Source organism: Myotis lucifugus, unplaced genomic scaffold (genome assembly GCF_000147115.1).
Source record: "Myotis lucifugus unplaced genomic scaffold, Myoluc2.0 scaffold_157, whole genome shotgun sequence".
In the NCBI taxonomy this organism is placed as follows: Eukaryota; Metazoa; Chordata; class Mammalia; order Chiroptera; family Vespertilionidae; genus Myotis; species Myotis lucifugus.
Genome location: NW_005871205.1, coordinates 1897593 through 1924871, shown reverse-complemented (window position 1 = coordinate 1924871; position 27279 = coordinate 1897593). Strand labels below are relative to the sequence as shown.

Below are 27279 nucleotides of genomic sequence, written 5' to 3'. Positions count from 1 at the left end.
GTGATGCCTGCTTGGCTGGTCCTAGGCCTGGGGACAGTTCTCTTTAAGCTTTCCCATTGTGTAGAGACCCTTCTGAGGCCTCGTGAGGTGTGTGTGTGTTGCGGGGGAGGGGGGGACGGGGGGCGGAGGGGCGGGGAGTGGGTGCAGTTTCACCACTGCTTCTCCTGCTCTTCCGTGCTCCTGGCTGGAAGGGGAGGGGCAGGGCACAGCCTACAGGCCGGTCCTGTCTCCAGCCCCTGGGATTCCTCAGGCCCCAGAACCCGTCTTGCGCCTATTCCATTCTTCTTGGGTTTCGCAGAACCTAGAGAGGACAGGCTGCAGCTCTCCCCAGCCCTCGTGGCTCACTCTGCATCAGGAAACGGACCTCCTAGCACACAGGAGTTGGCAGGGGCATTTTGGCTTGATGGGCAGGGCATGAGGTGAGCCATCCATCCCTGAGAAAACCTCCAAGGAGCGGCTCCTGGGCTGCTGCCCTCCCTCTGGCTCCCTGTCCTCCACCTCTCACTAGAGTGGAGTTGGGATCAGAGAAGAGCTCTGCTTGGCCTTCAGCCGCCTTGGCCGATGGCAGAGGCCAGAGGGTGCGTGGAAGAGCAGGGCCATCTGGTGCTGAAGCGGTTAAGATGGTGAGAAGAAACAGCCTCAGAACTCTCAGGCACCCGTTCTTTCTTTCTTATCTGACAGTTGAAAACCTCAGATTGGTGCCTGGCTTGCCTTCCTGACCCTACTTCACTTACCCACTGGGTCCTAGTGGCTTCCTGGGCTAGCAGCTTGGCATGCGGTGTCCCCACCACTCCCGGGGCCGGGACTCATGGTGGTTTAACCTCCAGGCAGGAGCTGCCCCCGAGGTCCGGCTGAGCCCCGCGGAGGAGGCCCACCTGCGGCTGGAGAGGATCTTCACCGCGTCTGTAATGCCACCTCCCGCGTGCGGTTCCCCAGGCCCTGGCCTCCTCCTGCCCGAGGCTGGCGGCCAGAGTGTGTGTGTCAGTGTGTGTGTGGGGGGGGGGAGCACCTGCCTATGGGAGAGTGCTCCCTGGGTCCTGGGGCCTCACAATGGGCCTCCCACTTCAAGAAAGGAGAGAAGGGCTCTGTGGTGGGTCTGAGCACAGTGACGCCTGCTCCTCCAGGGAGCCCAGTGCCTGTGGAGGGACCCCTCTTGGCTGGGGATCCAACCCCCTTTTCTGGGCCCGTCCTCCTGCCATGAGGACATGTCTTGGTGCCAAGGTCTGGTGGGTGTCGAGAGGGAAGCTGACACTCCCCTTTTTTGATGCCCCGGCTCTCCGGACCCAGGTGGGCCTGTTAACTCCTTGTCCATTTCTAAGAGGCAAGGCCCAAGGCCTGGCCGACTCCCCTTCCTCTCCAGAGAGGCCTTTAAGTGACCAGCTAGAGGCTGAGAGGTCAAGGTGCCTATACTTGGGCGGTTGGCATGTGGACCCGGATGGGGCGATGCCTCCACGTGCCATGGGTAGTGTGCCCGCCTGGGAGTGGTGCGGTGGTTCCGTGGGGGTTTGAAGAAGGGTCCTGGACTTGGGGCTACTGGTGGTCTTGCTGTCTGAGAAGTGCAGTGATGACATTTCTGAAGGGCAGCCTTGGCGGGGGGCGGGGGTGTATGGAGGCCAGGGACAGCCCTGTCCTGGGGTCTGAGGGCTACAGGGGAGCTAGGCTGGAAAATGCCCTATAGACAAGGCAAGGGGCTCCCAGGGGAACAAGGCCCTGGATATGGTGAGGGGGCCTGGCCTGGCAGCATACAGAAGAGGATCCTAATTCAGAATGGACTAGATGGCCAGCCTGGGAGAGACTGTGGCCAGGATGGCACAGTCCTGTCCTGCCGTGGGCTCAGTGCACCTGCCCGGGCCAGCAACCCCCCCTCCTGGTGCTAAGCAGCTCCCACCCGTACCCCACACCTTGGGCAGCCCGAGAGTGCCCGCCCACTTGGCCCAGGGCGCTTGCGCAAGGGGACGTGCGGATGGTCTGCTTGTCTTCACCCCTCTTCTTCTCTCTTCTTTGCTTGCTGCTGGTAGCTGGACCCTGAGGCCGCCTCTCCTGCCCACAGCCAGGTAGGGTGTTCCTGTCCCCCTCAGGAGCCCTCCACTTCCTCCGGGGACCACCTGCCACCCCCGGCCTGTACCTGGGCCGGCGTCTGTGCTCGGGCCTCATGCTGGAGTGTAAGGGCTCTTTCCCCTTCTGGTCCCCACCTGCTGTCCGGCGGCACCCTCCCGGGAGGCAGTGCTAAGAGTTGGAGATGGGGCAGCTCTGTGTCAGGCCCTTGGGGACAGTGACTTGAGTTTGGCTTCTGTGGTACATGGTCCTTAGCCACTGGAGACCCAGGGTTTTGGTTTCTGGGTGTTTCAGTTCTGCTCGCTCTGGGTGGCTGAAAAGGCTCAATCCCTACCGCGCCCCCCCACCCCCACCAGTCCCCATCCAAAGCCTGAAGATGCGGCTTTCTCTGTCTCCACCTGCTGGGCAATGTGGGAAACCCACCTTCGAATTAGCTCTGACGGAGTTAGTTATAGGCCACGGCCCTTTGATGTCACCTTATACATCAGTCTTCAAACACTTGACCCGCAGAACGTGCCCATTCAAGACAAAGGTTTCGCCTGTCTCACACGATTTTCAGAAGACCACACATACAAAATAATTTTGTTTTAGAAAGTTACATTTCTTCAAATATAACAAACGAACCATTTTTTAATGTCTGCACTTAATTTAAGCTATAGGTACCCCATAGTGATCCTCCTAATTGAAGGGTAAATTCACTGCCATGATTGCCAGAGGCCGGGGACCACTGGGGTAGCCCCGCCTCCGCACTCCGTAGCTGGGAAAGGCAGTCAGCGAGGGAGGGAGTTCTCTGAAGCCGGAATCCAACCTGGGAGCAGAACCCCGATCTCTCTCTCAGCTCTAGGAAACGGGACAGAGACAATGCTTCCTCTTGTTATCCGTCTCGACCCCTCACCAGGGCTCAGTATCACAAAGCAGTGTGTGTGCCCAGGTCTCAGGAGGATGGGGGACGCTAGCAGACGAATTGTACCTCAGAGCTGAGGATCCTCAGAGCGCGGGGTGACCATCCCCCCAGCAGGGCCCCTGGATGACCTGTTGCCCCTTTGCCCACACACAACTAAAGGAGCCTGATGGGTCTGTCTCCTGTTTGCCAAGCTCCCCCTGGCACCATTCCTGCCCAGCCCAAGTCGTCTCATGGAGTGCCAGGCCTGGCAGCCCCACACCCTGCAAATGCTTCTTTCTGATTGAGCCACTTGGGGCCTCTCCTTCGCTCCCAGCCTCTCTATACCCATTCTGGTGTCCATCTGTGTGGCATGCAAGCGTCTTCCCATCTCTGGTCCTGCCTTGTATGGCCTTAGCGTGTCCACGTAGGTCTGTGTACCTCCCGCCTTCTGAGGAGGCAGGGAGTAGGAGCCGCGAGGCTGGCGTGGGCATCTGGGCATTGCCCCTGCCCCGGGGAGCATCCTCTGGAGGGGCAGGCCAGGCCGAGGCTAGGACTCCGGCCCCACTTATCCGTCTGCACTGTGAGGTCCTCAGGAGACACTCCCGCCCCAGGCCTTGAGGAAATGCCCTTCCCCGGCTTGGTAAAGGAGGGCCCATCAGGATGCGGGAGAAGCTGGGCCTGAGAGGTCACAGCAGCTGTGGCCCAGGGAGGGCTGTGGGCTTAGGACACTAATCCCACCGGCTTCGCAGGGAGGTGGGGGAAAGGGCAGCTGAGGGTGGAACCTGCTGCTTTGTTTTCCAGGGGTCGCTGTCTCCTGGACACATGCTCCCTGTGCCACTGGCTCCGTGTCCTTGTCCTCACGGCTCCCCAGGACCACCCCCCCTCCGGGCTTCCCCACCTCTTCCCTCTGACACCGCTGACGTCCCTGTTCTGTGTCTGCCAACCAACTGCCCCCCCACCTCGCCCAGTGGCTCCTCTGGAAGCCCTTCCCCTCAAGTACCTCCTCTCTCCCGTTGTCCTTGCCTCCGTTTTCCAGAACAGAGTCTGACTATGTACCCTTCCCCTCCCTCTGCCAGGTGAAGACAGAAGAGCAGATTGCAGCGGAGGAGGCCTGGCACGAGACAGAGAAGGTGTGGCTGGTCCATAAGGATGGCTTCTCTCTGGGTGAGCCTGGGGGCGCCCAGGGGCAGGTGCCCGGGCCTCTTGGGTTTCAGGGCTGGGGTGCTTTCTGCATCTGGAAAGGGCTGGGTGGTGAGCAAGGAGAGGCCGGTGATACCGTGGGGAGGAGGAGGCAGGACCATAAAGGGCCCAAAGAGGGTAGCCAAGCCTTCCCAGACCCACGCCTGACTGTCTGCGCCGCTCTGCAGCCAGTCAGCTCAAATCCCAGGAGCTCAGCTTGCCCGAGGGGAAGGTGCGCGTGAAGCTAGACCACGATGGAGCCATCCTGGATGTGGATGAGGACGACGTGGAGAAGGTTGGCAGGAGGCTGGTGGAGGGCACAGGAGGTGGGCTGAGCAGGGCAGGCCTGTCCGCTGGCAGTGCAGGCTGGTTCGGCTCCTTCAGTGCCCTCCCGCCTGTCCCTTCACACAGGCCAACGCCCCCTCCTGCGACCGTCTGGAAGACCTGGCCTCGCTGGTGTACCTCAATGAGTCCAGCGTGGTGCACACACTGCGCCAGCGCTACGGCGCTAGCCTGCTGCACACGTACGCCGGCCCCAGCCTGCTGGTCCTCAGCCCCCGGGGGGCCCCCGCTGTGTACTCCGAGAAGGTGCGATGCCCCCTGAAACACTGTGTTGCCTCACGGACCCACCCAGCCACTACCGACCCCACCTTTTCGGGCTCTGCCCCTTCCCCTTGGCATCCCACTGGGCCTTGTCCACTCTCTCAGTTGACCTTGGGAGGAGGTGTCATTTCAAGGGGTGAGGACAGAAAGCCCTTCCCCAACCTCTAACGGAGGCCGGAACGTGGCGAGGATCTGCATTTCCATGCCTGGCCTTCGCCTCGGGATCCCTCTGCTTCCCTGGAGTGAAAGGCCCAGAGAGATGTGGACCTTGGGGGCGAGGGGTGTCTGAGAGGACCAGCTAAGAGCCTGTCCATCCTCCCCACCCCTCTCCTGCCCAAGGTGATGCACATGTTCAAGGGGTGTCGGCGGGAGGACATGGCACCCCACATCTATGCCGTGGCCCAGACGGCGTACAGGGCAATGCTGATGAGCCGCCAGGACCAGTCCATCATCCTCCTGGGCAGCAGTGGCAGTGGCAAGACCACCAGCTGCCAGCACCTGGTGCAGTACCTGGCCACCATCGCAGGCACCGGCGGGAACAAGGTGTTTTCTGGTGAGGCAGGGGCAACTGAGGGACTGAGAGTGGGCTTGGGAGAGAGGGTGGGGACGGAGGCCCCTGCTAGGTCCCCGCGTTTTTCTCCTGGCCTCTCCGTGCCCCGGCTCTCCTGACGGCCCCTGGGCCTCTCTTCTCCAGTGGACAAGTGGCAGGCTCTGTACACCCTCCTGGAAGCCTTCGGGAACAGCCCCACCATCATGAACGGCAATGCCACCCGCTTCTCCCAGATCCTCTCCCTGGACTTTGACCAAGCTGGCCAGGTGGCCTCGGCCTCCATCCAGGTGAGGGGACACTCAGGGTGGTAGGCGATTGGCCACCCGGTTTCATGCCCTAGGAATCAGGCTCTCCCCTGTGTCCCATTTTCCTGGGATTCGACCCCAGCAAAACGGACCCTGGCCCTGGGGCTGGCCTGCTCTGCCCACGCCTCCCCCATTCTGTTCCCTGTGCCTGCTGCCCTGGGTGGGGCCCAGCTCGGCTTCCTGCCCAAGCCCCGCCCCGTGCTCAGGGCCTTCTCTCGGGTGGTTTCACCCAGGGAAGACTGGCTTGTCAGTAAAGGTAGGCCCCTTCCTTGCTAAATGAAATCTCTCACCACAACGTGTCCAGCTTCCCTCAAAGGCTGTGCTGAGGAAGTAGGCAGAGTGGCAATGTCTTCCCGTGAGCTGGGCCTGTCTCCCCTTCCTCCCAACCCCCCACCCCGACACACACACACTGGTTTCTGCCCGGGTTTGCCCCATGGGTGCTCTGGCCTCTGGTCGGGCACCTGGAGATTAACCAGCGGCCGCTGGCTCCGTGGGCCCGGTCCTCTCTGCCGTGGGGTGGGAGAAGCTTTTCGTGGCACTTCTCTCCTTTGCCCACACCCTTCATGCTGCGCACAGACGATGCTTCTGGAGAAACTGCGCGTGGCTCGGCGCCCGGCCAGCGAGGCCACATTCAATGTCTTCTACTACCTGCTGGCCTGTGGGGATGGCACCCTCAGGTGAGATGGGACAGAGGGGACGGGAGGGAGCTTTGGGCTCCAGCCCCCTGAGAGTTCCTAGACCAGGGGTGGGCAAACTTTTTGACTCGAGGGCCACAATGGGTTCCTAAACTGGACCGGAGGGCCGGAACAAAAGCATGGATGGAGTGTTTGTGTGAACTAATATAAATTCAAAGTAAACATCATTACATAAAAGGGTACGGTCTTTTTTTTTTTAGTTTTATTCATTTCAAACGGGCTGGATCCGGCCCGCGGGCCGTAGTTTGCCCACGGCTGTCCTAGACCTTGCCTCTCGGTTGCATCCCGTCCCGTCGGCGTATTGCCAGGCCCTGGGGATGACAAGATGAATGAGCCGAGGCCCCACCCGGCAGGAGCTCCCTTTGCCTGGGCACAGGGGTCTGGTTATGTGTGAGAGGCACAGTTAACCCTTCGGTGTTCCCGGAGCTTAGCTAGGATCTCTGCTAAGCCAGACCCAGCGAGAAAGCACCCTGAGGTTCAGGCCGTCAGGAACTGGCCTGCAGTCACACAGCTAGTAGGGGGCTGAGCCGGTCCACACGGGGGCCAAGAGCCTCACCCCTTCCCAGTGCCCTCCCTCTAAGCTGGCCCTCCTGCCCCACGTTGGCTCCTCGGCCAGGCGCTTCCCTGAAGGCCTTCGGACTTGCTGTCGGTGTTCACTGACGAGAGGATAAATGATGAGGCTGAGCCGCAGCCCGTGGGCACTTCCTCTTTAGCTCTTCTTGTAACCGAGGGCACAGTCCCTGTCCTGCTGGAATCGCCTTCAGGCAGGTTTCCTGCCCCCTCCCAGGGGTCTGGCTTGACACTCTGCACCAGGGCATCTCTGGTGACCTGTGCTGGGGAGACTGGTACCCTGACCGGGCATCCAGCCGATGAAGAAAGGCGGTAGCAGCTGGCCTGACTGCAGGGCGTGAGGAGCCGACAGAACTGAGTCTGGAAGCTGAGTCTGTCTGTCTCCACGCTGGTGGGGAGATGGCCTTGGCATCGGGACCACGCACTGTGCTGATGCCTCATTTGTACCCCTAGGACAGAGCTCCACTTGAACCACTTGGCAGAGAACAATGTGTTCGGGATTGTGCCACTGGCCAAGGTGAAGGGGCCTGTGGGGACTGGGTTGACAGCCCTGGGCGTTGGGGGTAAAAGAAGCCTCAAAGGCCTAGCCGGCGTGGCTCAGCTGGTTGAGTGTTGTCCCTCCTTTACACCGAAAGGTTCCTGGTTCAGTTCAGGGCGAGTATGGAAAGGCAATCGATGTTTCTGTCTCTCTCTTCCCTTCTCTAAAGTCAATAAGCATGTCCTGGGGGGAGGATTAAAAACAAGAAGAAGAAGCCTCCAATGGATTGCAGTGCCCGTGGGGATAGCAGGAGCCCGGCTCCAGCTGGGTGGCTCTCCCCTAGCCTTGCCCTCCCTGAGGGCATGGGGGTCTGCTGCGGGGGGAGGGGGCAGCCCCTCTGAGATCCGGTGCCAGTATGCCCCTCTGTCCCTGTAGCCCGAGGAGAAGCAGAAGGCAGCTCAGCAGTTCAGTAAGCTACAGGCGGCCATGAAGGTGCTGGGCATCTCCCCCGATGAGCAGAAAGCCTGCTGGCTCATCCTGGCTGCCATCTACCACCTGGGGGCTGCAGGAGCCACCAAAGGTAATCTGCCCTGGGTCCCCACAATCTGACTTGTCGCCCAGAGACCTTTGGGGGACCCTCCCACTCCCAGTTTGTCCTTGCCCAGCACAGACTCATCTGTTATCAGACACCCCTCTTTCACTGCGCCTCTTCCCAGCCCCCCACATCAGAGCAGAAGGCTCCCGACACCCAGAGAAGCAGCTCGGTCCATGGTGGCTGGAGGCCTGGATTTAGGTGGCCGTGAGCGGGAGCTCTGTGAAAGCAGGGGGTTGGGGCTTGGAGGCCGAGGGGGAAGAGAAGGGCCCCGACTCAGAGCAGTCCCCTGGAATAACTCTCCTTCTTGTTCCCTTTCTGACAGAGGCCCCTGAGGAGCAAGAGGGTAACTGACCTTGGCCCCTCCCTGGGGTGTGGGGCCACCTGGCCCCCTCTTGGTGCTTGCCCGGGGCTCTCTCTGGGGGCTGGGCTTGTTCTGTTGTAATGAGGGGACTGGCCTGGGAGAAACCTCTGGGTTGAGGTGGCGAGGGCAGCTGCTGGCGGTGGGCTTCTGGGAGTCCCCAAAATAGCTGCTCCTATCTGTTTTGCATCCAGACCCTGGAACCTCTCCCGATGCCCTTGTTGGGCTCAGGTGGGGTAGGGTGGGCCTGCTTCCGGGGGTTTCCTAAGGCCAGTTTTCCCGGAGTCCACCCTTCTCTCCACGGGTTTGGTAGCAGGTTTCTTCCTCTTGCATGTCAGGGTGAAGGCCACTAGGGGGCAGCAAGCACCGTGGTAACCAATGGGCTGCAATTTCGGCACTTGTGCTGGGGGCTTGTGAATGGCTAGAGCAGTGATGGCGAACCTTTTGAGCTCGGTGTGTCAGCATTTTGAAAAACCCTAACTTAACTCTGGTGCCGTGTCACATATAGAAATTTTTTGATATTTGCAACCATAGTAAAACAAAGACTTATATTTTTGATATTTATTTTATATATTTAAATGCCATTTAACAAAGAAAAATCAACCAAAAAAATGAGTTCGAGTGTCACCTCTGACACGCGTGTCATAGGTTCGCCATCACTGGGCTAGAGGTTGGCCTGGCTTGGAAACTCCGCTGCCTTCCTCTGAGATGACGCTGATGGGCGGGCACTCTGAGCACCTCTTCACCTCTTTCTCCTCCAGTTTAGGGAAAGGGGAGCCTCTCCTAGCACCCGGGGCTTTGGCTTCATCTTCCTTCGGGATGTGAAGGGCTGCAGGCTGCTCAGCAGGAGCGAGGAAGCACTGGGGGGTGGGTGGGTGGATACACGGAAGAACCGGCGTCTGGATGTTAGGCTCCTTATGATCCCAGCAGGTGGCATCTCCACCAAAAAGGAAGCAGGCTCCGTTTTAAAGAAGTTATTCCCCAAACCGTAGGCGGCCGGGCGGGTGGGTGGCTGGCTGTGTCTTAAGGAAGTTCCTTCATTCTGAGGAGGTGACAAACCCGGGTTTCCTGTAACCAACCCTACTCAGGGCTGCCTGCAGGTGGAGAGAGAGCTCTGGGTGTGCAGCACATGGACCTGCCTTGTGAGCAGGGTCTGTTACCTCCTCAGAGCTTCCAGGGGGATTGGGGCCCTGGAGGCTGAGGGGAAAGAGAAGTGTGTGTGTGTGTGTGTGTGTGTGTGTGTGTGTGTGTGTCTGTCTGTCTGTCTTTGGAGGTTCTTGTGTGTCAGGGCGATTACATCCTCCTGTGAGATTGTGAGTGCGTGCGTGTGTTTGTGTCCCCGAGCCTGAACGTGGTTGTGTTTTCCTGCCTGCTCGTCCTCACAAACCCCCACCCTCCACCACCCCTCCCCGTGGGCCTGGCGGGCTCCGTTGATGACTGTTTGCTAACATGCTGTTTTTCTTTGCATGCTGCATGCTGGTCCTTTGCCTTACAGAAGCTGCTGAAGGTAAAACCTTGTTTCTTGTTAGCTTTCCCTAATTGCCGTGATTAGACACATGTTGGCTGAGGCACTTCTGTCTGCGTGGGCTGCTTTCTTTCTTCCTCTGAGGCTTCCTCATGTCCCCACTGCTGGGCCATGGGTGGGTGTGCGTGGTCTCCCCTGGCAGATGCCTGGAGGTAAGAGGGAGGGTCCTGATGCGTTCATGGAAGGGAAAGCGTTGTACTCCCTCCGGACCTGCCCCCCGAGGCACAGGTGGATCTCGGTGCTCATCGTAGGTGGGCGCTGGCTCATCCTCTGACTGCATTTCCCCCAGTTGGTACCCGGGAGCCAAGCCCTAAAAGGATGTTGAAAGCTGACAGGATGCCCTCTGGTGGCAGCAGTGTGTATTGCCTCCTCTTTTAGGACCTGCTCATTCTCTGTCCCCCAGGGGCACAGGAAGCTGGCAGTTGCTGGCTGTCCTTGTTTTGCCTGAAGCCCCCTGGTGTCATCTGGGCTGGTTTTGCCTCTGGAAGATGCCTACTCCCCAGTCCAATGGGAACAGGGAGCCAAAGGGCATCAAATGGCCTCAGGAGGAAGACCCAAGGTACCAGATGGTTCTTTCTACCCCGTAGCTGGGCGCAAGCAGTTTGCCCGCCACGAGTGGGCCCAGAAGGCCGCGTACCTGTTGGGCTGCAGCCTGGAGGAGCTCTCCTCGTCCATCTTTAAGCACCAGTACAAGGGTGGCACCCTGCAGCGCTCCACCTCCTTCCGCCAGGGCCCCGAGGAGAGCGGCCTGGGAGATGGGACAGGTACCCTGAGCCCCTTGGCTGGTGAATGTCATTGGGAGGCTTCATCCAGGGCTCGCTGCTCTCTCTGCCATGGGGAGACTGCTGGGTGACTAGAACGTCCATCAGGGGGGAAGGAAGCCCCAAGACCCCTGCTGACCTGGCCCTGGGTAGGGAGGGAGCATACCCAGGTGGGGATCCCCGGGAGCAGGAGACACGTCTGATCCTCTTGCCCCACAGGCCCCAAACTGAGTGCGCTGGAGTGCTTAGAGGGCATGGCGTCCGGCCTCTACAGCGAGCTCTTCACGCTTCTTGTCTCTCTGGTGAACAGGTGAGTGCCAAGCGGGAGGGCCCAGGAGCTCACGGGCCTCCTGCCTTGACCAAGATGGACTAGAAGCCTCTGTGCTGTGTGATTGCCAAGGCAGAGCCATGCTCCACCAGCAGATGGCTCCGTGTCCTTACAGGCCAGTGATGGCGAACCTATGACACGCGGGTCAGAGGTGACACGCAAACTCATTTTTTGGGTTGATTTTTCTTTTTTAAATGGCATTTAAATATATAAAATAAATATCAAAAATATAAATCTTTGTTTTACTATGGTTGCAAATATCAAAAAATTTCTCTATGTGACACGGCACCAGAGTTAAGTTAGGGTTTTTCAAAATGCTGACACGCTGAGCTCTAAAGGTTCGCCATCACTGTTCCAGGCCAAGGGAGGCACATCCTCCCCACCGGGGTGTTGGGCACCCGCACAGGGACGGATGGGAGCTTGCTTGGGGCAGGGCTGGGCTGCCGGTGGGGCCTGTTCAGGGGTCCTGCCCTCGCCAGCGCTGACCCAGCCTCTCCCTGTGAAGGGCTCTCAAGTCCAGCCAGCACTCCCTCTGCTCTATGATGATTGTGGATACTCCGGGCTTCCAGAACCCTGAGCAGGGCGGGGCGGCCCGAGGAGCCTCCTTTGAGGAGCTGTGCCACAACTACGCCCAGGACCGGCTGCAGGGGCTCTTCCACGAGCGCACCTTTGTGCAGGAGCTGGAAAGATACAAGGAGGTAGTGCTCGACCTGGGCTCGGCCTGCCCCATCCCCCCAAGCCTCACCCTCTGGCAAAGGCCCCTCAGGGCGGGCATCTGTGGGTGAGGGGACGAACCACCTTCCCCGCTGGCGGCTCCTTCCCAGCTTCTATGCTCTTGTCATTTCTGCCCACCGGTGCTCTCTGCACTGGGCCTCGTTTCCTGCCCAGGCTACATTCTTACTTTGTGGAGTTTGCTCCCCAAGAACTAAAGATGCATTCAGGGTCCCAGGAGCCCTTTCTCGCCCACCTTTGAGGCGCCACCTAAGCCCTGCGATCGCCACTGGGCGTCGGGCCTGGCCCTCCCTGTCTCCTGACCTGTTAAGACGGTGATTGATCCTTTGGGGGCCCCTTCACAAAAGGGGGTCCTGGATGAGATGAGATCTAGAAATCCTCCCTCATGTGGAGGTGAGGGATCTTGATCCTGGGGAGGATATTTATTGGGGATCAGAGAAGATTCAGGAGGAAAATGACAGTTGTCTTCAAGTGTCTCAAGGACGAGTGTGAAACTGGAAGGCTTACTCCTCACAGTCTACTCAGTGGGTGTGCATAACGGAAATCGGTGACTCTAGCTCAGTGTGAAAGGAGGTTAGAAGAGTTTTAGTTGCCCGGGGCACGAGGTGCCTTGGGAGGTAGTGAGCGTGGTCACTCGGGCTGCTAGAGGGGCGCTCCTGCGTGGGACAGGAGGTCAGACTTGCTGACCGCCTCGCCTGCTCATAGAGCTGCGCCCACCCGTGGCCCGGTGCTCACTACGCTCTGCCTTCCTTCCCAGGAGAACATCGAGGTGGCGTTTGACGACTTGGAGCCGGCCACGGACGATTCTGTTTCTGCCGTGGACCAAGCCTCCCATCAGTCCCTGGTAGGAGTTCCAGCGAGGCCCTGGGCCGGTCTCCTCTCTCCTTTCCTATTCCTCTTCCTCAGCAGGACCCTCCCTGTATGAACTGTTGCCAGCGGTGCCCCTGGGTGCTGAGGCGGGGGGAGGGGGCAGCAATCAGGCCCAGACACCAAGCACTTTAGAGCTCTGGTCCCTGCCCCTCCCTCACCCCTCAGCCAGTTTGGCCTGGACGGTGGCACTTTCTTCTGCCCTGGTGTAATGGGGGGCCTCAGCCCCTGGGTGTCTGAGCCAGACAGGAAGGTGTACGTCCTCTCTCACCAGCCGGGCTTAGGCCCTGTCCTGTGACTGGCTGAGCCTCAGGTCCTCCTAGGTGGCGAGGGCCTGGCTGGACCCAAAGGACATAGTCATTCCCTCCCATTGTCCCCAAGAAGAAGACTGGTGCGCCTGGCAGAGTGGGGTGAAGAGGCAGCATTGCACCCAAACAGGGAAATAGCGCCCAGCTATAGACGCCCACTGAGGGCCATGTGGATATGAGCTCCCCCACCCCTTGGGACGGGTGGGCTCTGTCACCCTTGGGACTAGTGTCTTGGACACCTTATTGCCTGGGGACTGGCTGGCCTGAAGTGCACTTGGCATTTGGTGATGATCTCCAATTAGGGAAGTCACCTGAGGCGTTTTACTGGAGAACCGACATTTTTGCTAGGCTTGCTGCTCTCCCTCCTCGGCTTCGAGTCCTGTCTCCCTCTCCTTCTTCCTTGTGGGAAGGCCCCCGTTGGCTAGCAAGGGAGCGGAGCTCGGAGAGAGTGAATGTCCCCCCGGGACAAATGCCTGAAGTGTCCAAGGTTCACATCTCCCCAGGGAAGCGGCTTTCCCCCTGATACCTGGGCTCCCGAGGTGGCCTCCCTCCAGTACCTTTGCCATTGCCACCAGTATGAGGAAGTCAGTGTGTGTGGCTTAGGAGCAGCAGTGGGTCAGGCAGTGTATTTGGATGGGGGTTGGCCATTCTTTCCCTTCTTTGCTTTTCCTATCTGATGGGCCTTGGCATCGGGCGGTTGCACCCCTGGGGATGAGGGCCCCTCAGTGCCCAGCCGGCCCCTCACCATCTGATGACTTCATTGCTCATTCCTGCTGGCAGCTCTGGCCACTCTGGGACTGTAGTTGCTCATCAGTCCTTGGTCACCTCCTGGTAATCACACTGACTCCCTTGGGCAGCTTCAGGGAGGAGAGGTAGGCAGCTGGGGTCCAGGAGGGAAATGGCATTTCTCTTCGTTCTCTTGTCCCCCAGTCCCTAAAGGCCAGGCCGAATGGGTGTGGGGAAAGTTCAGTCCTTCTTCCTTGAGGAAGACTTGGAAACTCCATTGAAAAGATGCCGTCAGACCAGATGTGGCCACAGATATAGTTGGTTTGGCTTACATGGGGCATTAGAAATCAGAATTCAGTATTTCCACCTTCTCTGGAAAAACTGGGTATTTACCAATACTAGGCCAACATTCTTGCAGGACAGCAGTTGGCTGCCGCTGAGGGGTGGCTGTTTCCTTTCGATGGGGACACCTGGTCTCCAGCCAGCCTCCATCTGCCCATTTGGGCTTTCACAGCCACTAAGTCACTTGTCTTATGCTCTTCACACTTGAGTTTATGACTCTGCAATGACCCCACCTGCAGTGCCCTGGGTGCGCCTCTCTCAGGTGAGCCCCACAGCTGTCACTTACTGACAGCTTCCTTTAGGCCACGCGCTATGCTCAGAGGTGATGCCCAGGGAGTGACTGCAGCATGAGGCTCTCGCAAACCCCATGTGACCTTCGAGAGGATGAGGATGGAGGGGAGCCTCTGGGTGTAAGAAGCCTTCAGTCTTTGGTGACTTTGGACACGAGTCCTGGGAGTCATATTTTGCCGTGGGCTTCTTCCTCTCATCTCTTTCTGGCCTCCTCTTTTCCCTCTCTGCCCACCTGCTCCACAAGGTGTCAGCAGTGAGGGGCGGGAGCTGCTGCTGTGTGTATGCGGTGTGCGTGTGTACGTGTGTACGTGTGCAGCATATTGATCGTGCGTGGTTAGGGACTGGGCTCCATGTGGCACAGTGGGATTTCTTTGCTTCTCCACAGGTCCGCTCACTGGCCCGCACAGACGAGGCCAGGGGCCTGCTGTGGCTGTTGGAGGAGGAGGCCCTGGTGCCGGGGGCCACTGAGGATGCCCTCCTGGAGCGCCTTTTCTCCTACTATGGCCCCCAGGAAGGTGACAAAAAAGGTAGGTGGCACCCCTGGAGGGCCGCTCCTCTACTTCCTCTCCAGGGGACCCCCCTATGTGGGTCCAGGTGGCACTGCCTAGGGGCTCACTGAGTCCCTGGGCTTTGTGGAGCCGGTGCCCTGATGGTCTGAACCTTGCATCTCCCACCCTCAGGCCAAAGCCCCCTCCTGCGCAGCAGCAAACCACGCCATTTTCTCCTGGGCCACAGCCATGGCACCAACTGGGTGGAGTACAATGTGGCTGGCTGGCTGAGCTACACCAAGCAGAACCCGGCTACCCAGAATGCCCCCCGGCTCCTGCAGGACTCCCAGAAGTAAGGGTACCACTCACTCTGCCCCTGTCCCACCCCCAAAGGCTGTTTTGGGCCCCCTGGTCAGAGGCCTCCCTCTCTAGCAGGGTAGATACTCTGCTTCCTAAGAGGCAATAGCCAAGGCTAGTTGAGAGCTTGGGGGTGGGCTCCTGGAGTAGAGGTGGGGACAGACACGGTTGGAGGGACCTATAGATATTTTTGGGTTTTTTTGTGTGTATTTTAAAGATATTTTTATGGTTTTAGAGAGGAAGGGAGAGGGAGAGAGAGATAGAAACATCAATGATGAGAGAATCATTGATCAGCTGCTCCTGCACGCTCCCTACTGGAGAGAGTGCCCTGACCGGGAATCGAAACGTGAGCTCCTGGTTCATGGGTCGATGTTCATTGAGCCGCACCAGTCGGGCTTATTTATTTATTTACTTTTTTTTTTTTTTGCGGGGGGGGGGGTATAATTTTAGATTTGACTAACACCCCTGCATTCTTCACAAAAGGCAGGCATAGCCTTAGAAACCTCTCAGGTGTATAATCCTTGTCATCCATTCATTTATTTAGCAGATAATTATTGGCACCTTCTCTGTGACTGAATAAGATACAAATCCCTGCCCTTATGGAGTTTACATTCTAGTGGGAATGACACAGTAGACGTAATAGATTATATCTTCTGTTAGAAGATGGGCTCCACTATCTCCTGCTTCATGGGCACTGTTTCCCCGCTCTGCCCTGCCTAGCGACAGAGAACAGATCGCCCGCTCTGTCCAGTCCCTGGCTGCCCCTCCCTCGGCTGCTGCCCACCCTGGTTTTGTCTTCTCACTATTCAGAGATTTCTCTACAGTGTCTCTGTAGGGGGTGGGGCACACAGCCCTAGCCCGGGTAGGCCAGGCCCCTGGCCATGGGGGTTGTCTGGCTTCCTAGGAGCTCAGAGCAGGAATGGCCTCTACTGCTCTGTGAATGTGACTTCTTCCCCTCCTTTGCCCTCCCTCCTCTGGCAGGAAAATCATCAGCAACCTGTTTCTGGGCCGGGCGGGCGGCGCCACGGTGCTCTCGGGCTCCATCGCGGGCCTGGAGGGAGGCTCGCAGCTGGCGCTGCGCCGGGCCACCAGCATGCGGAAGACCTTCACCATGGGCATGGCGGCGGTCAAGAAGAAGTCACTGTGCATCCAGATTAAGCTGCAGGTGGTGAGTCTGCCAGCCCCGGCCCCGGTGCCCCTGCTCACCCCGGCAGGTAGCCTGGGCGTTCTGGGCACACTCAAGTCACCCAGTGCCCACTCTGCGTCCCACTTTGACTTGATCGATGCTGGTGGGGTCCCCTTTTTCAGTGCGGTTGCCTGAGTGGCAACTCAGACCTGTTTTTGTTGTTGTTGTTGTTTTAATATATTTTATTGATTTTTTACAGAGAGGAAGGGAGAGGGATAGAGAGTTAGAAACATCAATGAGAGAGAAACATCGATCAGCTGCCTCCTGCACACCCCCTACTGGGGATGTGCCCGCAACCAAGGTACATGCCCTTGACCAGAATCGAACCTGGGTCCCTTGAGTCCACAGGCCGACGCTCTATCCATTGAGCCAAACCGGTTAGGGCTGTTGTTGTTTTAAATATTTTTATTGATGTCAGAGAGGGAGGGAGTGCCAGAGAGAGAGAGAAACATCAATATTGAGAGAGAATCATGGATCGGCTGCCTCCTGCACGCCCCACACTGGGGATTGAGCCCACAACCCGGGCACATGCCCTTGACCGGAATTGAACCCCAGACCCTTCAGTCTGAGGGCCGGCGCTCTATCCACTGAGCCAAACCAGCGAGGGCGGTCACTCAGATCTGTGAAGGCAGACTTATCAGACTTGGCATGTCCTCGGCAGTGGTGGGGCACCTGCCAGCCTGCAAGCAGTGGAGATGCTGGCACCAGTTCCCTGAGGGCCATCCCTTCCCCTTTGGCAGGACGCCCTCATCGACACCATCAAGAAGTCGAAGCTGCACTTCGTGCACTGCTTCCTGCCTGTGGCAGAGGGCTGGGCCGGGGAGCCCCGGGCCGCCTCCTCCCGCCGAGTCAGCAGCAGCAGCGAGCTGGACCTGCCTTCAGGGGACCACTGCGAGGCTGGGCTCCTGCAGCTGGACGTGCCCCTGCTCCGCGCCCAGCTTCGCGGCTCCCGCCTGCTCGATGCCATGCGCATGTACCGCCAAGGTAGGGCCTCCTTTGCTCTCAACCTCCCTTTTCTGGACCTGCCTCTGTCCCTCCCCATCTCTCAAAGGGGGACCATGGGCCAAAGAGGGTGCTGCTCCCCTCCGGTCTCCAACCAGCCCTTGATCTCTTTTCTGCCCCGGTGCCTCCTCTGTGGGATCTTGTCTCATCTTCCAGCCCAGCGTGCTCCCTTCTCTTTCTTTCCACTCTGCTGACTCCTCTCTTCTGCCTCTCCCTTCCATATTCCTGTCTTCTTCACCTCCCTGCCCCCCTACCCCACATGCCTTGTATCCAGAGCTCCATCCTTTCCCCTTCACTGGTTTGGATGGTCACTTCTGCCCACAGCAGCAGATGCCCTCATGGAACCATCTGCCCAGTGGAGGTACCAACCTCCAAGAGCAGGCCGGTGGCTGGGTTAGCCCCGCAGTGAGAAATGAGGTGCTAGTCATAGTTGACATCCGTAGAGCATTTACGGAGTACCAGGCACTATTCCAAAGTCATCACACACATTGACTCACTTAATGTGTGGAGGCAGAGCTGGACTACCTCATGACATGTAGGTACTGTGACCATCCCCAGATGAGGAGACTGACGCTCAGAGAGGTTAAGGAGCTTGCCCAACATCACACAGCTCGTGAGTGGCAAAGTGGGATTTGACCCAGGCAGACCAGCTTCCCAGTTCATGCCTCTCAAGTAGGGTTTTGCTTGTCTGAGAAGTTAGGAATGGCCAGGTTTGTGCCCGTTTCCCTCAGCGAGAGGAGCAGGCAGGGTCCCGCCCACCCACAGCCAGGTCCCCTCGAGGCCTCCCCGTGGACACCGCCACTTTTCCTCAGCAGCCAAGCCAGGAAACGGGCTCCCTGCTCTGCTCCAAATAAATCATCGATCTGTCCCCACGTCTTGATATGGAGTTGGTGTTTATTATTTCAAAACCAGATTGTTACCGCTCTGAACAAAAATCAATGTGCTTTACTCAAACAAGCAGATCGATGAGGCCAGCAGCAGCAGGGCCCCCCTTCACTCAGCCCCCAGCCACCATCGATAGCGCTGATGATTAATTAAGATGCCTGGCGTTCGGACCTGCTATCCCGGCCCATCAATTTAATTGCAGTTCAGATACAATCAATAGCTCACTTTGTCTTGGCCCCTCCGCGGCCCCCGCCTCCTGTTTCAATTATCAGGCACATGCATCAGCCTCATCTCCCAGTTGGAGGCTTTCCCAGAGCCAGCGAGGCCGGCACGGTGGAGAGAGCCCCCGACCGGCTGTCGGAGTTTGGACTCCGAGTCCAGCTCTGCCTCCAGCCGCAGCCTTTGTGATCTTGAGCAGTCAGTCGGTCCGCCTCTCAGGCCTCAGTTTCCGTGTCTGGAAGATGAGCTGTGTCTGGTTTAACACCTTTTTCCAGTTTGAAAGGCCATGATTCTGCAGAAGTTGGTTTCTTGGTCCTCCACTGTGGGCTCTGGCCTCCTCGGGTGAGACCGGGTAACCTCCCGCCGGCCACCATCCTTTCCTTGCTCCAAACCGGAAGCCATCTCACCCTTGCCCTGACCGCAGGCCCAGGCAGTAAGGGCATCTCTGTGAGAGGTCAGACTCTTTAGGGGAAAGAGCGTCTACAGTCTCTTTGGGTCACATAGCCTAGACAGTAGTCGGCAAACTGCGGCTCGCGAGCCACATGCGGCTCTTTGGCCCCTTGAGTGTGGCTTTTCCCACACAATACCAAGTGGAGGGAAGAACAAACAATACGATTGTAACTTCATAGCCCATGCGCAGAAGTCGGCATTTTGTGGAAGAGCCACACTCAAGGGGCCGAAGAGCCGCATGTGGCTCGCGAGCCGCAGTTTGCCGACCACTGGCCTAGGACTCAAGGCCAAGATGGGGGTAGGAAGGGAGCCCTTTCCCACGTCCTGCTTCCATAGACTGAGGAAAGGAGCCACCAAGTGAGTCAAGCTTTCTACATATTTTCTAATTAAATGACTACCATGCAAGATACGTGGTAGGGCCCCCACTTAAAGATCGGGAAACCGGGGCTCAGAGAGGCCTAGTGACCCATCTAAGGTCACGTGATACCAGGAGCCAGGGCCAGGTTCCACCCCCAAGCTCATGTGCTGTTTCCCTCGGCTACTGTCCAATGCCCTATTTTTATTTTTTTTTCTTCTTATTAAGTCCTCAAGACATTGTTCTCTCTGGGTGATGACAGTCATGGAATGGAGGACTGGAAAGCGTCTTAGAGGCCATCTGGCTTTTATAGCATCCCTTCCAGGTGGTCAGCCATCCCCCATGTGCACCCCTCACGGACAGGGAACCTGCTTCCTTCCAGAAGAACCTGTTCCCCTTTTAAACCTTGTAATGCCACCGTAAGCCCTAGATGTCCTCTCGGCTTCCTGTCCCTCGCCCCTGCCTCCTGCCTCTCCGCTCTCTCCTTTCCTGGGCCTGCCTCTACCGCAGGCCCTCCTCCCCCGGCGGGTGACCCTCCCCGCCAGTGCCTGGGCGCCGTGGCTGTTGGAGAGTGTGGGAGCAGGGGAGGTGCTGATGGGCCTGGCCCTGGGCTGCGCTCTCTCTAGGTTACCCTGACCACATGGTATTTTCCGAGTTCCGCCGCCGCTTTGATGTCCTGGCCCCACACCTGACCAAGAAACACGGGCACAACTACATCGTCATGGATGAAAGGCGGGTAGGTCTGGGCCCCAAGGCACCCCCCACCAGATCCCCTTTTCTCAGCCCAGAGCCCTCTGAGCAGCTACCCTTCCTTCCCTAGAGAGAATTGGCCCTTGCTCAGGCTCCTGGTTCTGGCCATCCAGAATGAGGCCAGGGGCAGGCGGCAGCCAGCCTGTGTCAGTAGAGAGAAGGTAGCCTGGGGAATGGACTGCAGGAATCTGAGAAGAGCCACCCTCTTTGGAGGCCCGAGGTGGGGTGTCTGCTGACAATCCTTCAGGAACCCCCAGGTGCAGATGAGAGCTCATGTTTTGGTGTGCCGCTGGTAGCCCCTGGGCCCCTCAGCCTTGACCTCCACTTGGGACTAGTTCCTGCAGAGGAGCTCTGCACGGGCGCGCCTCAGGCCTCCCGGGCCCCTTGTCAACCCCGGGTGGGTGATTCCTGGCTGCGGAAGGGGATGTCCCCCTGCCATTCTAGGCTGTCGCCTTGACCCCCTCCTGAGCAGAGCAATCCTCCTTCACTGTGCTCTGCCCTGAGGCACCCTGCCTAACTCTGAGGGCGTCTGACCTCAGGATGGCTTCCCTGAAAGGGCGGGTACTCTACAGAACGGGCAGAAGGCCCCCCTCCCCTTGTCCCGAGTCACACACAGACCCACACTCGTGGAGACCCCAGAACCTTCTCTCATTCAGGACCTGCCAGGGTCCTCAGCAGTCTTGGTGTGAATGTAGATGACCTGCCCCACAACCCCTAACTCCTCACCTTCATTCCAGCCTCCCACTCATGGCCACGCCCAGCACCTCGCCCGCCCTGGAAATGCTCCGCCTCTGAAATTCCAGCCTGGCCTTCTCTGACTTCAGCCTCCCTCCTGTGCTCTCACTCCTCTCTGTCCATTGAGACCTCTCATTCCTGGATCCCACCGCATTCTCTCTACTCTGTCCATCCCCTCTCTCTTTACTTCCTTTTCCGCTCAGCCTCGAGGCCGCAGTCTAACCCTCTGGTCACAGCCTTCATCACCGTCCTCAGCTCTTCTGAGCCTCCCCTAGCACCTGCCCTGCTCCCCTGGCCGGGCAAGTTTTCCGTGTGCCCCATCCTTACCCGGGCCCAATTCTAAGCTCCTTCCTTGACTCTCCATCCTCCACCGTTCTCTAATACTCCCCAACCGTGCCGCCCCAGGTCTTCTGGCCAGCGGCTGACCTGGCCTCTCAACGCTCATAGAATCGAGGCTCCAACTTCCTCCTCTGTCTTCTGTACACGGCTCTTCAGGGGCCTCCCTCCTCCTGTCTGGGTGGGAGAAGCACCCCTCCCTCGTCCAATCCCGTCCTCCTGTGCTTTGGACCCCATTCCGGTGGTCTCCCTGGAGGCCTGCTCCCTTGGTGGTAACTCTCCTCTCGTGTGCCTTCGGCCTCTCTCCTGCTGGCTCTTCTCTCAGTGGAGAAACATCCCACAGACGTTGCTGTCAGAAAGGAGCCTTCAGTTAACTCTCTCTCATGCCGGACCGTTGCCTGTCTCCTGCCTGCCCTGTGCCTTCAACACTTCCTCTCCTCCCGCGTCCTCCCACCCCACCGCCATTCATTCCTCCACCCACAGCTACCTGGTTCCCACCCCTGACACCTGGGCTTGGTCGCCTTGTCTCCTCCTGCACTTCGCGTTGCCAGAGCTAACGGGCACTTCTCTGTGCTTCTCCGCAACATGTGACTCTGTGGACAGCTCTGTTCTTTTTGAAAATCTCTGCTCAGCCTGTTTGCTGCCACTCCTGGCTTTCCCTCGTCTCTCTATTCTTTCCTTCTCAGAACTTCTGAGCTTCCCTGCTTCCACTTGCCCCTGAAATAAAGGTCTCTCTCTCCTTTGAGATGCTCCTTGGCCAGATGTGTTTTCTATTCTGCATCCTCTTCCAGGGCAACCTAATTCACACCCATCACTTCAATTACCACATATATATTGATGACTCCCAAATCAATAGTTCTAGCCCAGGCCTCTCTCCTGAACTCCAGACGTGCGTTTTTATCCAGCTTATTTCTGGACTTCTCCACTGGTGTGCCATAGCACCTCAAACTCAGCATTTCAAACCAAACTGATTATATCGCCTCCAAAACCCACTCTTTCTCTTGTATTCTCTACCTTAGAAAACGACACCATTGTCTATTTCGTTACATAAGTCAGAAACTTCAGTGTGTTCCTAGATTCCTTCCTCTCTACCCTTCCTCATACCTGGCAAGGCTCTATCTCCTTAACATCTCCCGCATCTACCCCCCCTCCCTCCCCTTTAGGTCAGGCTCTATGTAACCTTCTCTCCTGTAGATTATTGCGGTAACTGCCTAAGGGGGTTTCCATTCATCCTCTGCCCTTCTACCAGTGATATCTCCTTAGAATGCAAATCAGATCACGTCCTTCCTGAGAGAACCCTCCAGGACCTCTCAAATCACACAAATTCCAAGTATTTTGGCTACTGCTCACCTCCCTAATTGTACCCTAACTCCTCCCAATTCACTCCAAAGTATGCTGACTACTTTTCTCAGCACATTCTGTTGTCTTCTATTCCCGGGCCTTTGCTCATGCTAGTCTCTCTGCCTGAAATGCCCTCTCACCTACTTTGCCTGGCTAATTCTTGTATCTAAAGACTCAGTACAATCCACACCTCCTCCAGGAAGCCCTCCAGGATCCCCCTTGGCTGACTTAGCTGCCTCCTCCTCTATGTACTTCACTAATTCACTTGTCTCACAACACCCAAAAGATAGCTTGTATCCTTATAGCCCCAGAATCTAGCAAATGCCTGACCCTGTGGGAGCCACCGAAAGTGCCTGGTGCACAAATGAGGGACTGAGTGGAGGACAGGGAAGGACTAAGTGACTGGGTGGAGCCCTCTGTGGATGGGGAGTCCCTGGGTCGGCTCATGACAGAGACCCCTCTCTCTGCAGGCGGTGGAGGAGCTGCTGGAGTCCTTGGACTTGGAGAAGAGTAGCTGCTGCATGGGCCTGAGCCGGGTGAGTTGTCCCCACAGGAAGGCGACAGTCGGGCCTCACTCTCTGGTCACCCTTGTCCACATGGCTGGCCCTCCCCCACTGCCCTCCCTGCTCAGTCTTACTCCAGGAATCTCCTGGTGCCCCTTCTGAGTCTTGCCCCCCAGGTCCCCTTATCCACCACCCCAGCCACTCTGGGGCCGTCCTTCCTCTCAAGCTGCCCTCGTTAGGGCGAGGGGCCAGGAATTTAGATATCCCAGCTGCCGCAAACTTGATTTTCCTCCCTCTGAATAACTGGCTTGTTCACTGCCGTGAACACCTTGTGATGTCAGGAGGGAGTGGGCTGGAGGGTGGCCCTGAACTTGCCCTGGGTCTTGGTGTGAGGAGTGGGCAAGCCGGAGGGAGGAGGGCTAGAAGAATCGGGAAGGCAGTAGGCAGAGTTCTCCGGAGGGCAGAGCCCCCTCTGGCAGCTCGTTTGGGGCTGCCAGGGTCCCAGGAGGGCAAGCAGGACATGGTAATGCTGTGCTGCCACCACCTGCCCACGGGCCGAATTCCTCATCTGAATGGAACGTAGCACATAAAAGGCAGGCACGCCCGGCCCGGGTGCCAGTCTGCCGCCTCACCACACGAGAGGGTCAGCTGAGCATTCCTCCCGTGCGCCAGGGAGCCACTCTTTCCCGTGACTGGGAGGCTTGACCGGCAGCGTCCACGTATGTGCTCAAGGGCTGTAGTGGGAGGGAGCGGAGTTGGGAGCCAGACGGAGGGTTGTGGACCTGTGCGTCTGTCAGCAGACAGGGAGGAGCTCCCGTCCCAGGGCCTCAGGGGGAGAGGGAGGTGGAAGCGGAGGCTCGACAAAAAGCTCAAGTATGGTCTGTCCACCCTGTTGTCTCTGTTCTGCACTCGGAGCCACGTTCTTGGTTCCTCCTGCCCCCTCCCTCCCTGGGAATCCCTTTCCAGGCCCCTCGCTGTATCTGCGTCTCTGCTGGCCTTGGCGTTCCCTTTGGCCCTGCGGTCCCTGCTGGTCTCCGTTCCTCAGTTTCTGGTTCTATTATTCTATTTCTTTCCTCGGCCTCTGTGTCTTCTGTATCCCGCCCTCTTTCCGTGTCATTTTTCTGGTTTTGATTTCAGCTGTCTGGCTCACCTCCTCCCTCTCCCCTTCCCCAACTGTCTCTCAGCTGGGGGCTGCCAGCTCAGCTTCTGCCCTGGGAAGCCTGCAGTCAACGATTTCACTTCAGCCTCTTGGTCCTTCCCTGGGTGGGCTCCTGCCCCTTGGGCAGGCTGAGCTGCTACTGGCTGGCATGGGGGTGGCACCTCCTCCAAGGCATGTTGTGGGCAGGACAGGGCCTGCCCAGGCTGGTCCTCCTCCCGGCTGCCATCCCAGTCCCTCTGCATGGTCCCCGTGCCTGGGTGAGGCAGTCGCGCCCCAGGGGGCAGGATTAGGGGCAACGGCAGATGTTCGCTCACATCTGGTTTGGGAGAGAAGTTTAGGACTTCTGTGGTTAACACTGGGTGGTGAGCAGGACTCCCTGTTTGTCATATCATTTCAAAGGAGGAGGGAAGGGGTCTCCGTCTGAGCCCACAGGACCTTGAGGGTTTAGGCAAGGAGTTGGGGGATCTGAGGACCCCTGGTTATTGTTTGTGAAATTTGTATGGATGGCTATGTTGGGGGGAAGATGGCCCTGAGATTTCACCTAATACTCAAAGGGACTCCTTACCTCACAAATACACAGCTGTTCAAGACAGGTTTGAGGCTCCCTGCCCTAGCCTCTAGACCAGCGGTTCTCAACCTGTGGGTCGCGACCCCTTTGGGGGTCGAATGACCCTTTCACAGGGGTCGCCTAAGACCATCGGAAAACACATATATACTTACACATTGTTTTTGTGATTAATCACGATGTTTTAATTATGTTCAATTTGTAACCATGAAATTGGGGGTCACCACAACATGAGGAACTGTATTAAAGGGTCGCGGCGTTAGGAAGGTTGAGAACCACTAGCTAGACCATCCCTTTTCTTCTCAGGTGTTTCTGGGCCATTATCTGTCCCCCACCTGGCCCCTCACTGCTGCTGTCCTAATCAGACAACTGTGCATGCCGCCCACTGGCACAGGGGGCTGGGATATTCCCTCGCCCCTGGCAGGGTCGCAGGCTCACACGCTGTGGGAAATCAAGGCTCAGGTGGGACCCGGGACCCATGGGAGAGGCCAGGCGTTCCGCCCCACATGTGGGGTTGGGGAAAGTGTTATAGAAGACGGAGCTGCCTTTCTCCCAGGCCAGCCTCAGGGGACTAGGTTTCCTCGGCGTCGCCAGAGGCAAAGCTTTCTCAGCAGAAAGCGGAGGCCCTCTCCCCACTGGTCCCCTGAGGGAGGCCTGGAGCTTGTACCTAGTGGTTTTGAGTCTTTCCCGTGGAGTGGAGTTCACGTCTTCTCTTTGCCCCACAGAAGGGAACTGTGTGTGTCCTGAGCATGGTGGAGGTGGGCATATACCTGTCCCTCTGCCCTCTCTAAGGAGACTAGAGCCTTTTCTCACCTGACCATCTCCCCCTCTTCTTCCTCTCTTCGTAGGGAAACATTTACCCAGCTCCAGCTCAGGGCACCAGAGAGTGAAAGGAAAGGCTGGGTGTGGGGGCACCCAGCTGGTTCCTCTCACATCTGCCCTCCAGCCCCCAAACCTGTATGACAGGTCCCTTGACTGGGCCAACCTCCGCCCACCACACTGGCTTCTTCAGGAGATGAAACCTGGGTGTGTGGGTGGGGGTGGGGTGTTGGCACATGAAAGAAACTGAGCTGGGAGGGTACAGAGAAGGGGCCCCCTACCCTTCCCCACCCCCTTTCTCTGCACACTGCTTTCTGGGCCTTTTTCTTCTTCTTACCCACGGACCCCACCACCACCTCACCTGGCCTCAGGCAGCTGGATGCCAAAGGCAGCAGGAGCATGTGGCTGAGGGGTGTCCTCTCCCCATTTTCCTTATCCCGATACCTTCCTTTGACTCCATCTCCTTTCATCTCTCTTTGAAGTTGGATTTCCCACCTACTCCTCCCCTTCTAAAACCTCCCAGCCCCCAGCCTGGCCCTCGTCTTTCCGCTTCCCGGGGCCTCTTCTTGCTCCTTCCCTCCTGTCTTGGACACTTGGATTCTCAGGCTCTTCCCAGGCCCAGGGTCGCCGGGTAGGCCTGCTGGTTTCCTGCGCCTGCTTCCGGTTCCCTCGCCAGGCTGCCCCGCCCAGGCTCCTGCCTTCACCGGCCCGCTTCTCCACAGGTGTTCTTCCGGGCAGGCACGTTGGCACGGCTAGAAGAGCAGCGGGACGAACAGACCAGCAGGAACCTGACCCTGTTCCAGGCGGCCTGCAGGGGCTACCTGGCCCGGCAGCACTTCAAGAAGAAAAAGGTGCCACTCCCCAGCCTCGCAGGCAGAGCTGAGTTCCCGGGGTGGCGTGGGGTGGGGGACTCGAGGGGGGAACATGGAGGGGCAGGAGGCTGGTCTTGGGCTGTGAGCTATTGCCATCTGGGGAGAAGATGTAGGGGCCTCCGGGGGCCACCATGCCCTGGGCCAGGCTGGGGAAAGGGCAGTCCCTCGGTGCCAGCGAGAGTGCTGGTGGGCTCAGTGATGAGACCATGTGGCCTGGTCCAAGAGTTAGGGTGGGGTGGGGGCCCAGGGCCCAGACAGAGGTGGGCTGAGGATCAGAGGCTGCTCCATGAAGATTAAGGAGCTGTGTCAGCGACTCCTTTTCTTATTAGCAAGTCCATAAAACAGCCAGCACCGCCGCCTCTGTGTTTCAGCAAGATTAGGTTTTATAGCGTTTGCAGGCCAGGGTGCTGGAAATAATCAGGCCGCAAATAAAGCAGATGGAATTATATTCCTAATGATGGCGGAGTGGCCGGTGCCCAGGGCCGTGCTCCCAGGGCCAGTCTCTGTCGCCCACTCTCTGAGGGAGGCAGGGAGGCTGGGGGCGAAGGGCAGCAGAGGGAGTTTGGACTCCAGGCTAGGTGGCCAGAGCAGCAGCCCAGCGGGGAGGATCCAGGCTGGGCCTGGTACTGAGAGCCCCACTGTGCGCCACCCCCACCCCAACTTAGATCCAGGACCTGGCCATTCGCTGTGTGCAGAAGAACATCAAGAAGAACAAAGGGGTGAAGGACTGGCCCTGGTGGAAGCTCTTTACCACCGTGCGGCCCCTCATTGAGGTGCAGCTGTCCGAGGAGCAGATCCGGAACAAAGACGTGCGTAACAGCCCCGGGAGGCCCAGGTGACCGGGAGGAAAAAGACCAGTTGGTCCACGTGGGCAAGAGCCTTACCAGCTTTTCTTGGGCTCCCAAGTGCTTCTTTGTTTAGTCCAGAGAGCTGGTGTCCTTAAAGTAGGCCCATCAAACAGAAGGCCTCCCTCTGGGGTGCTGGCTGAGCCCCTGGGAGCCTCATAGGATAAAATCGTGGGCCCCCCTGGAAGGCAGTGGCTTCCTGTTTCCTCGTGTCCTGGCCCCAAGCTTTCCCAGCTTTGTTCACCCCAAGGGTGCAGGTCC

General features: G+C 58.2%; 1 protein-coding gene across 1 annotated transcript in view; it reads left to right on the top strand.

Moving 5' to 3' along the window:
* The window catches only part of MYO18A (myosin XVIIIA), a 75850-nt gene that overhangs the window by 42852 nt on the left and 5719 nt on the right, over window positions 1–27279 (top strand). Inside the window, exons 3-25 of the mRNA XM_023759497.1 lie at window positions 2019–2162; window positions 4015–4102; window positions 4306–4412; window positions 4529–4705; window positions 5060–5273; window positions 5415–5557; window positions 6152–6252; window positions 7294–7357; window positions 7754–7898; window positions 8236–8256; window positions 9767–9778; window positions 10384–10560; window positions 10777–10867; window positions 11391–11583; window positions 12375–12461; window positions 14537–14678; window positions 14832–14991; window positions 15978–16164; window positions 16923–17166; window positions 19720–19829; window positions 22726–22791; window positions 26024–26152; window positions 26839–26982. Of these exons, the coding sequence (XP_023615265.1) occupies window positions 2019–2162; window positions 4015–4102; window positions 4306–4412; window positions 4529–4705; window positions 5060–5273; window positions 5415–5557; window positions 6152–6252; window positions 7294–7357; window positions 7754–7898; window positions 8236–8256; window positions 9767–9778; window positions 10384–10560; window positions 10777–10867; window positions 11391–11583; window positions 12375–12461; window positions 14537–14678; window positions 14832–14991; window positions 15978–16164; window positions 16923–17166; window positions 19720–19829; window positions 22726–22791; window positions 26024–26152; window positions 26839–26982 (2946 nt within the window). The remainder of the gene's footprint in view (window positions 1–2018; window positions 2163–4014; window positions 4103–4305; window positions 4413–4528; window positions 4706–5059; window positions 5274–5414; window positions 5558–6151; window positions 6253–7293; window positions 7358–7753; window positions 7899–8235; window positions 8257–9766; window positions 9779–10383; window positions 10561–10776; window positions 10868–11390; window positions 11584–12374; window positions 12462–14536; window positions 14679–14831; window positions 14992–15977; window positions 16165–16922; window positions 17167–19719; window positions 19830–22725; window positions 22792–26023; window positions 26153–26838; window positions 26983–27279) is intronic.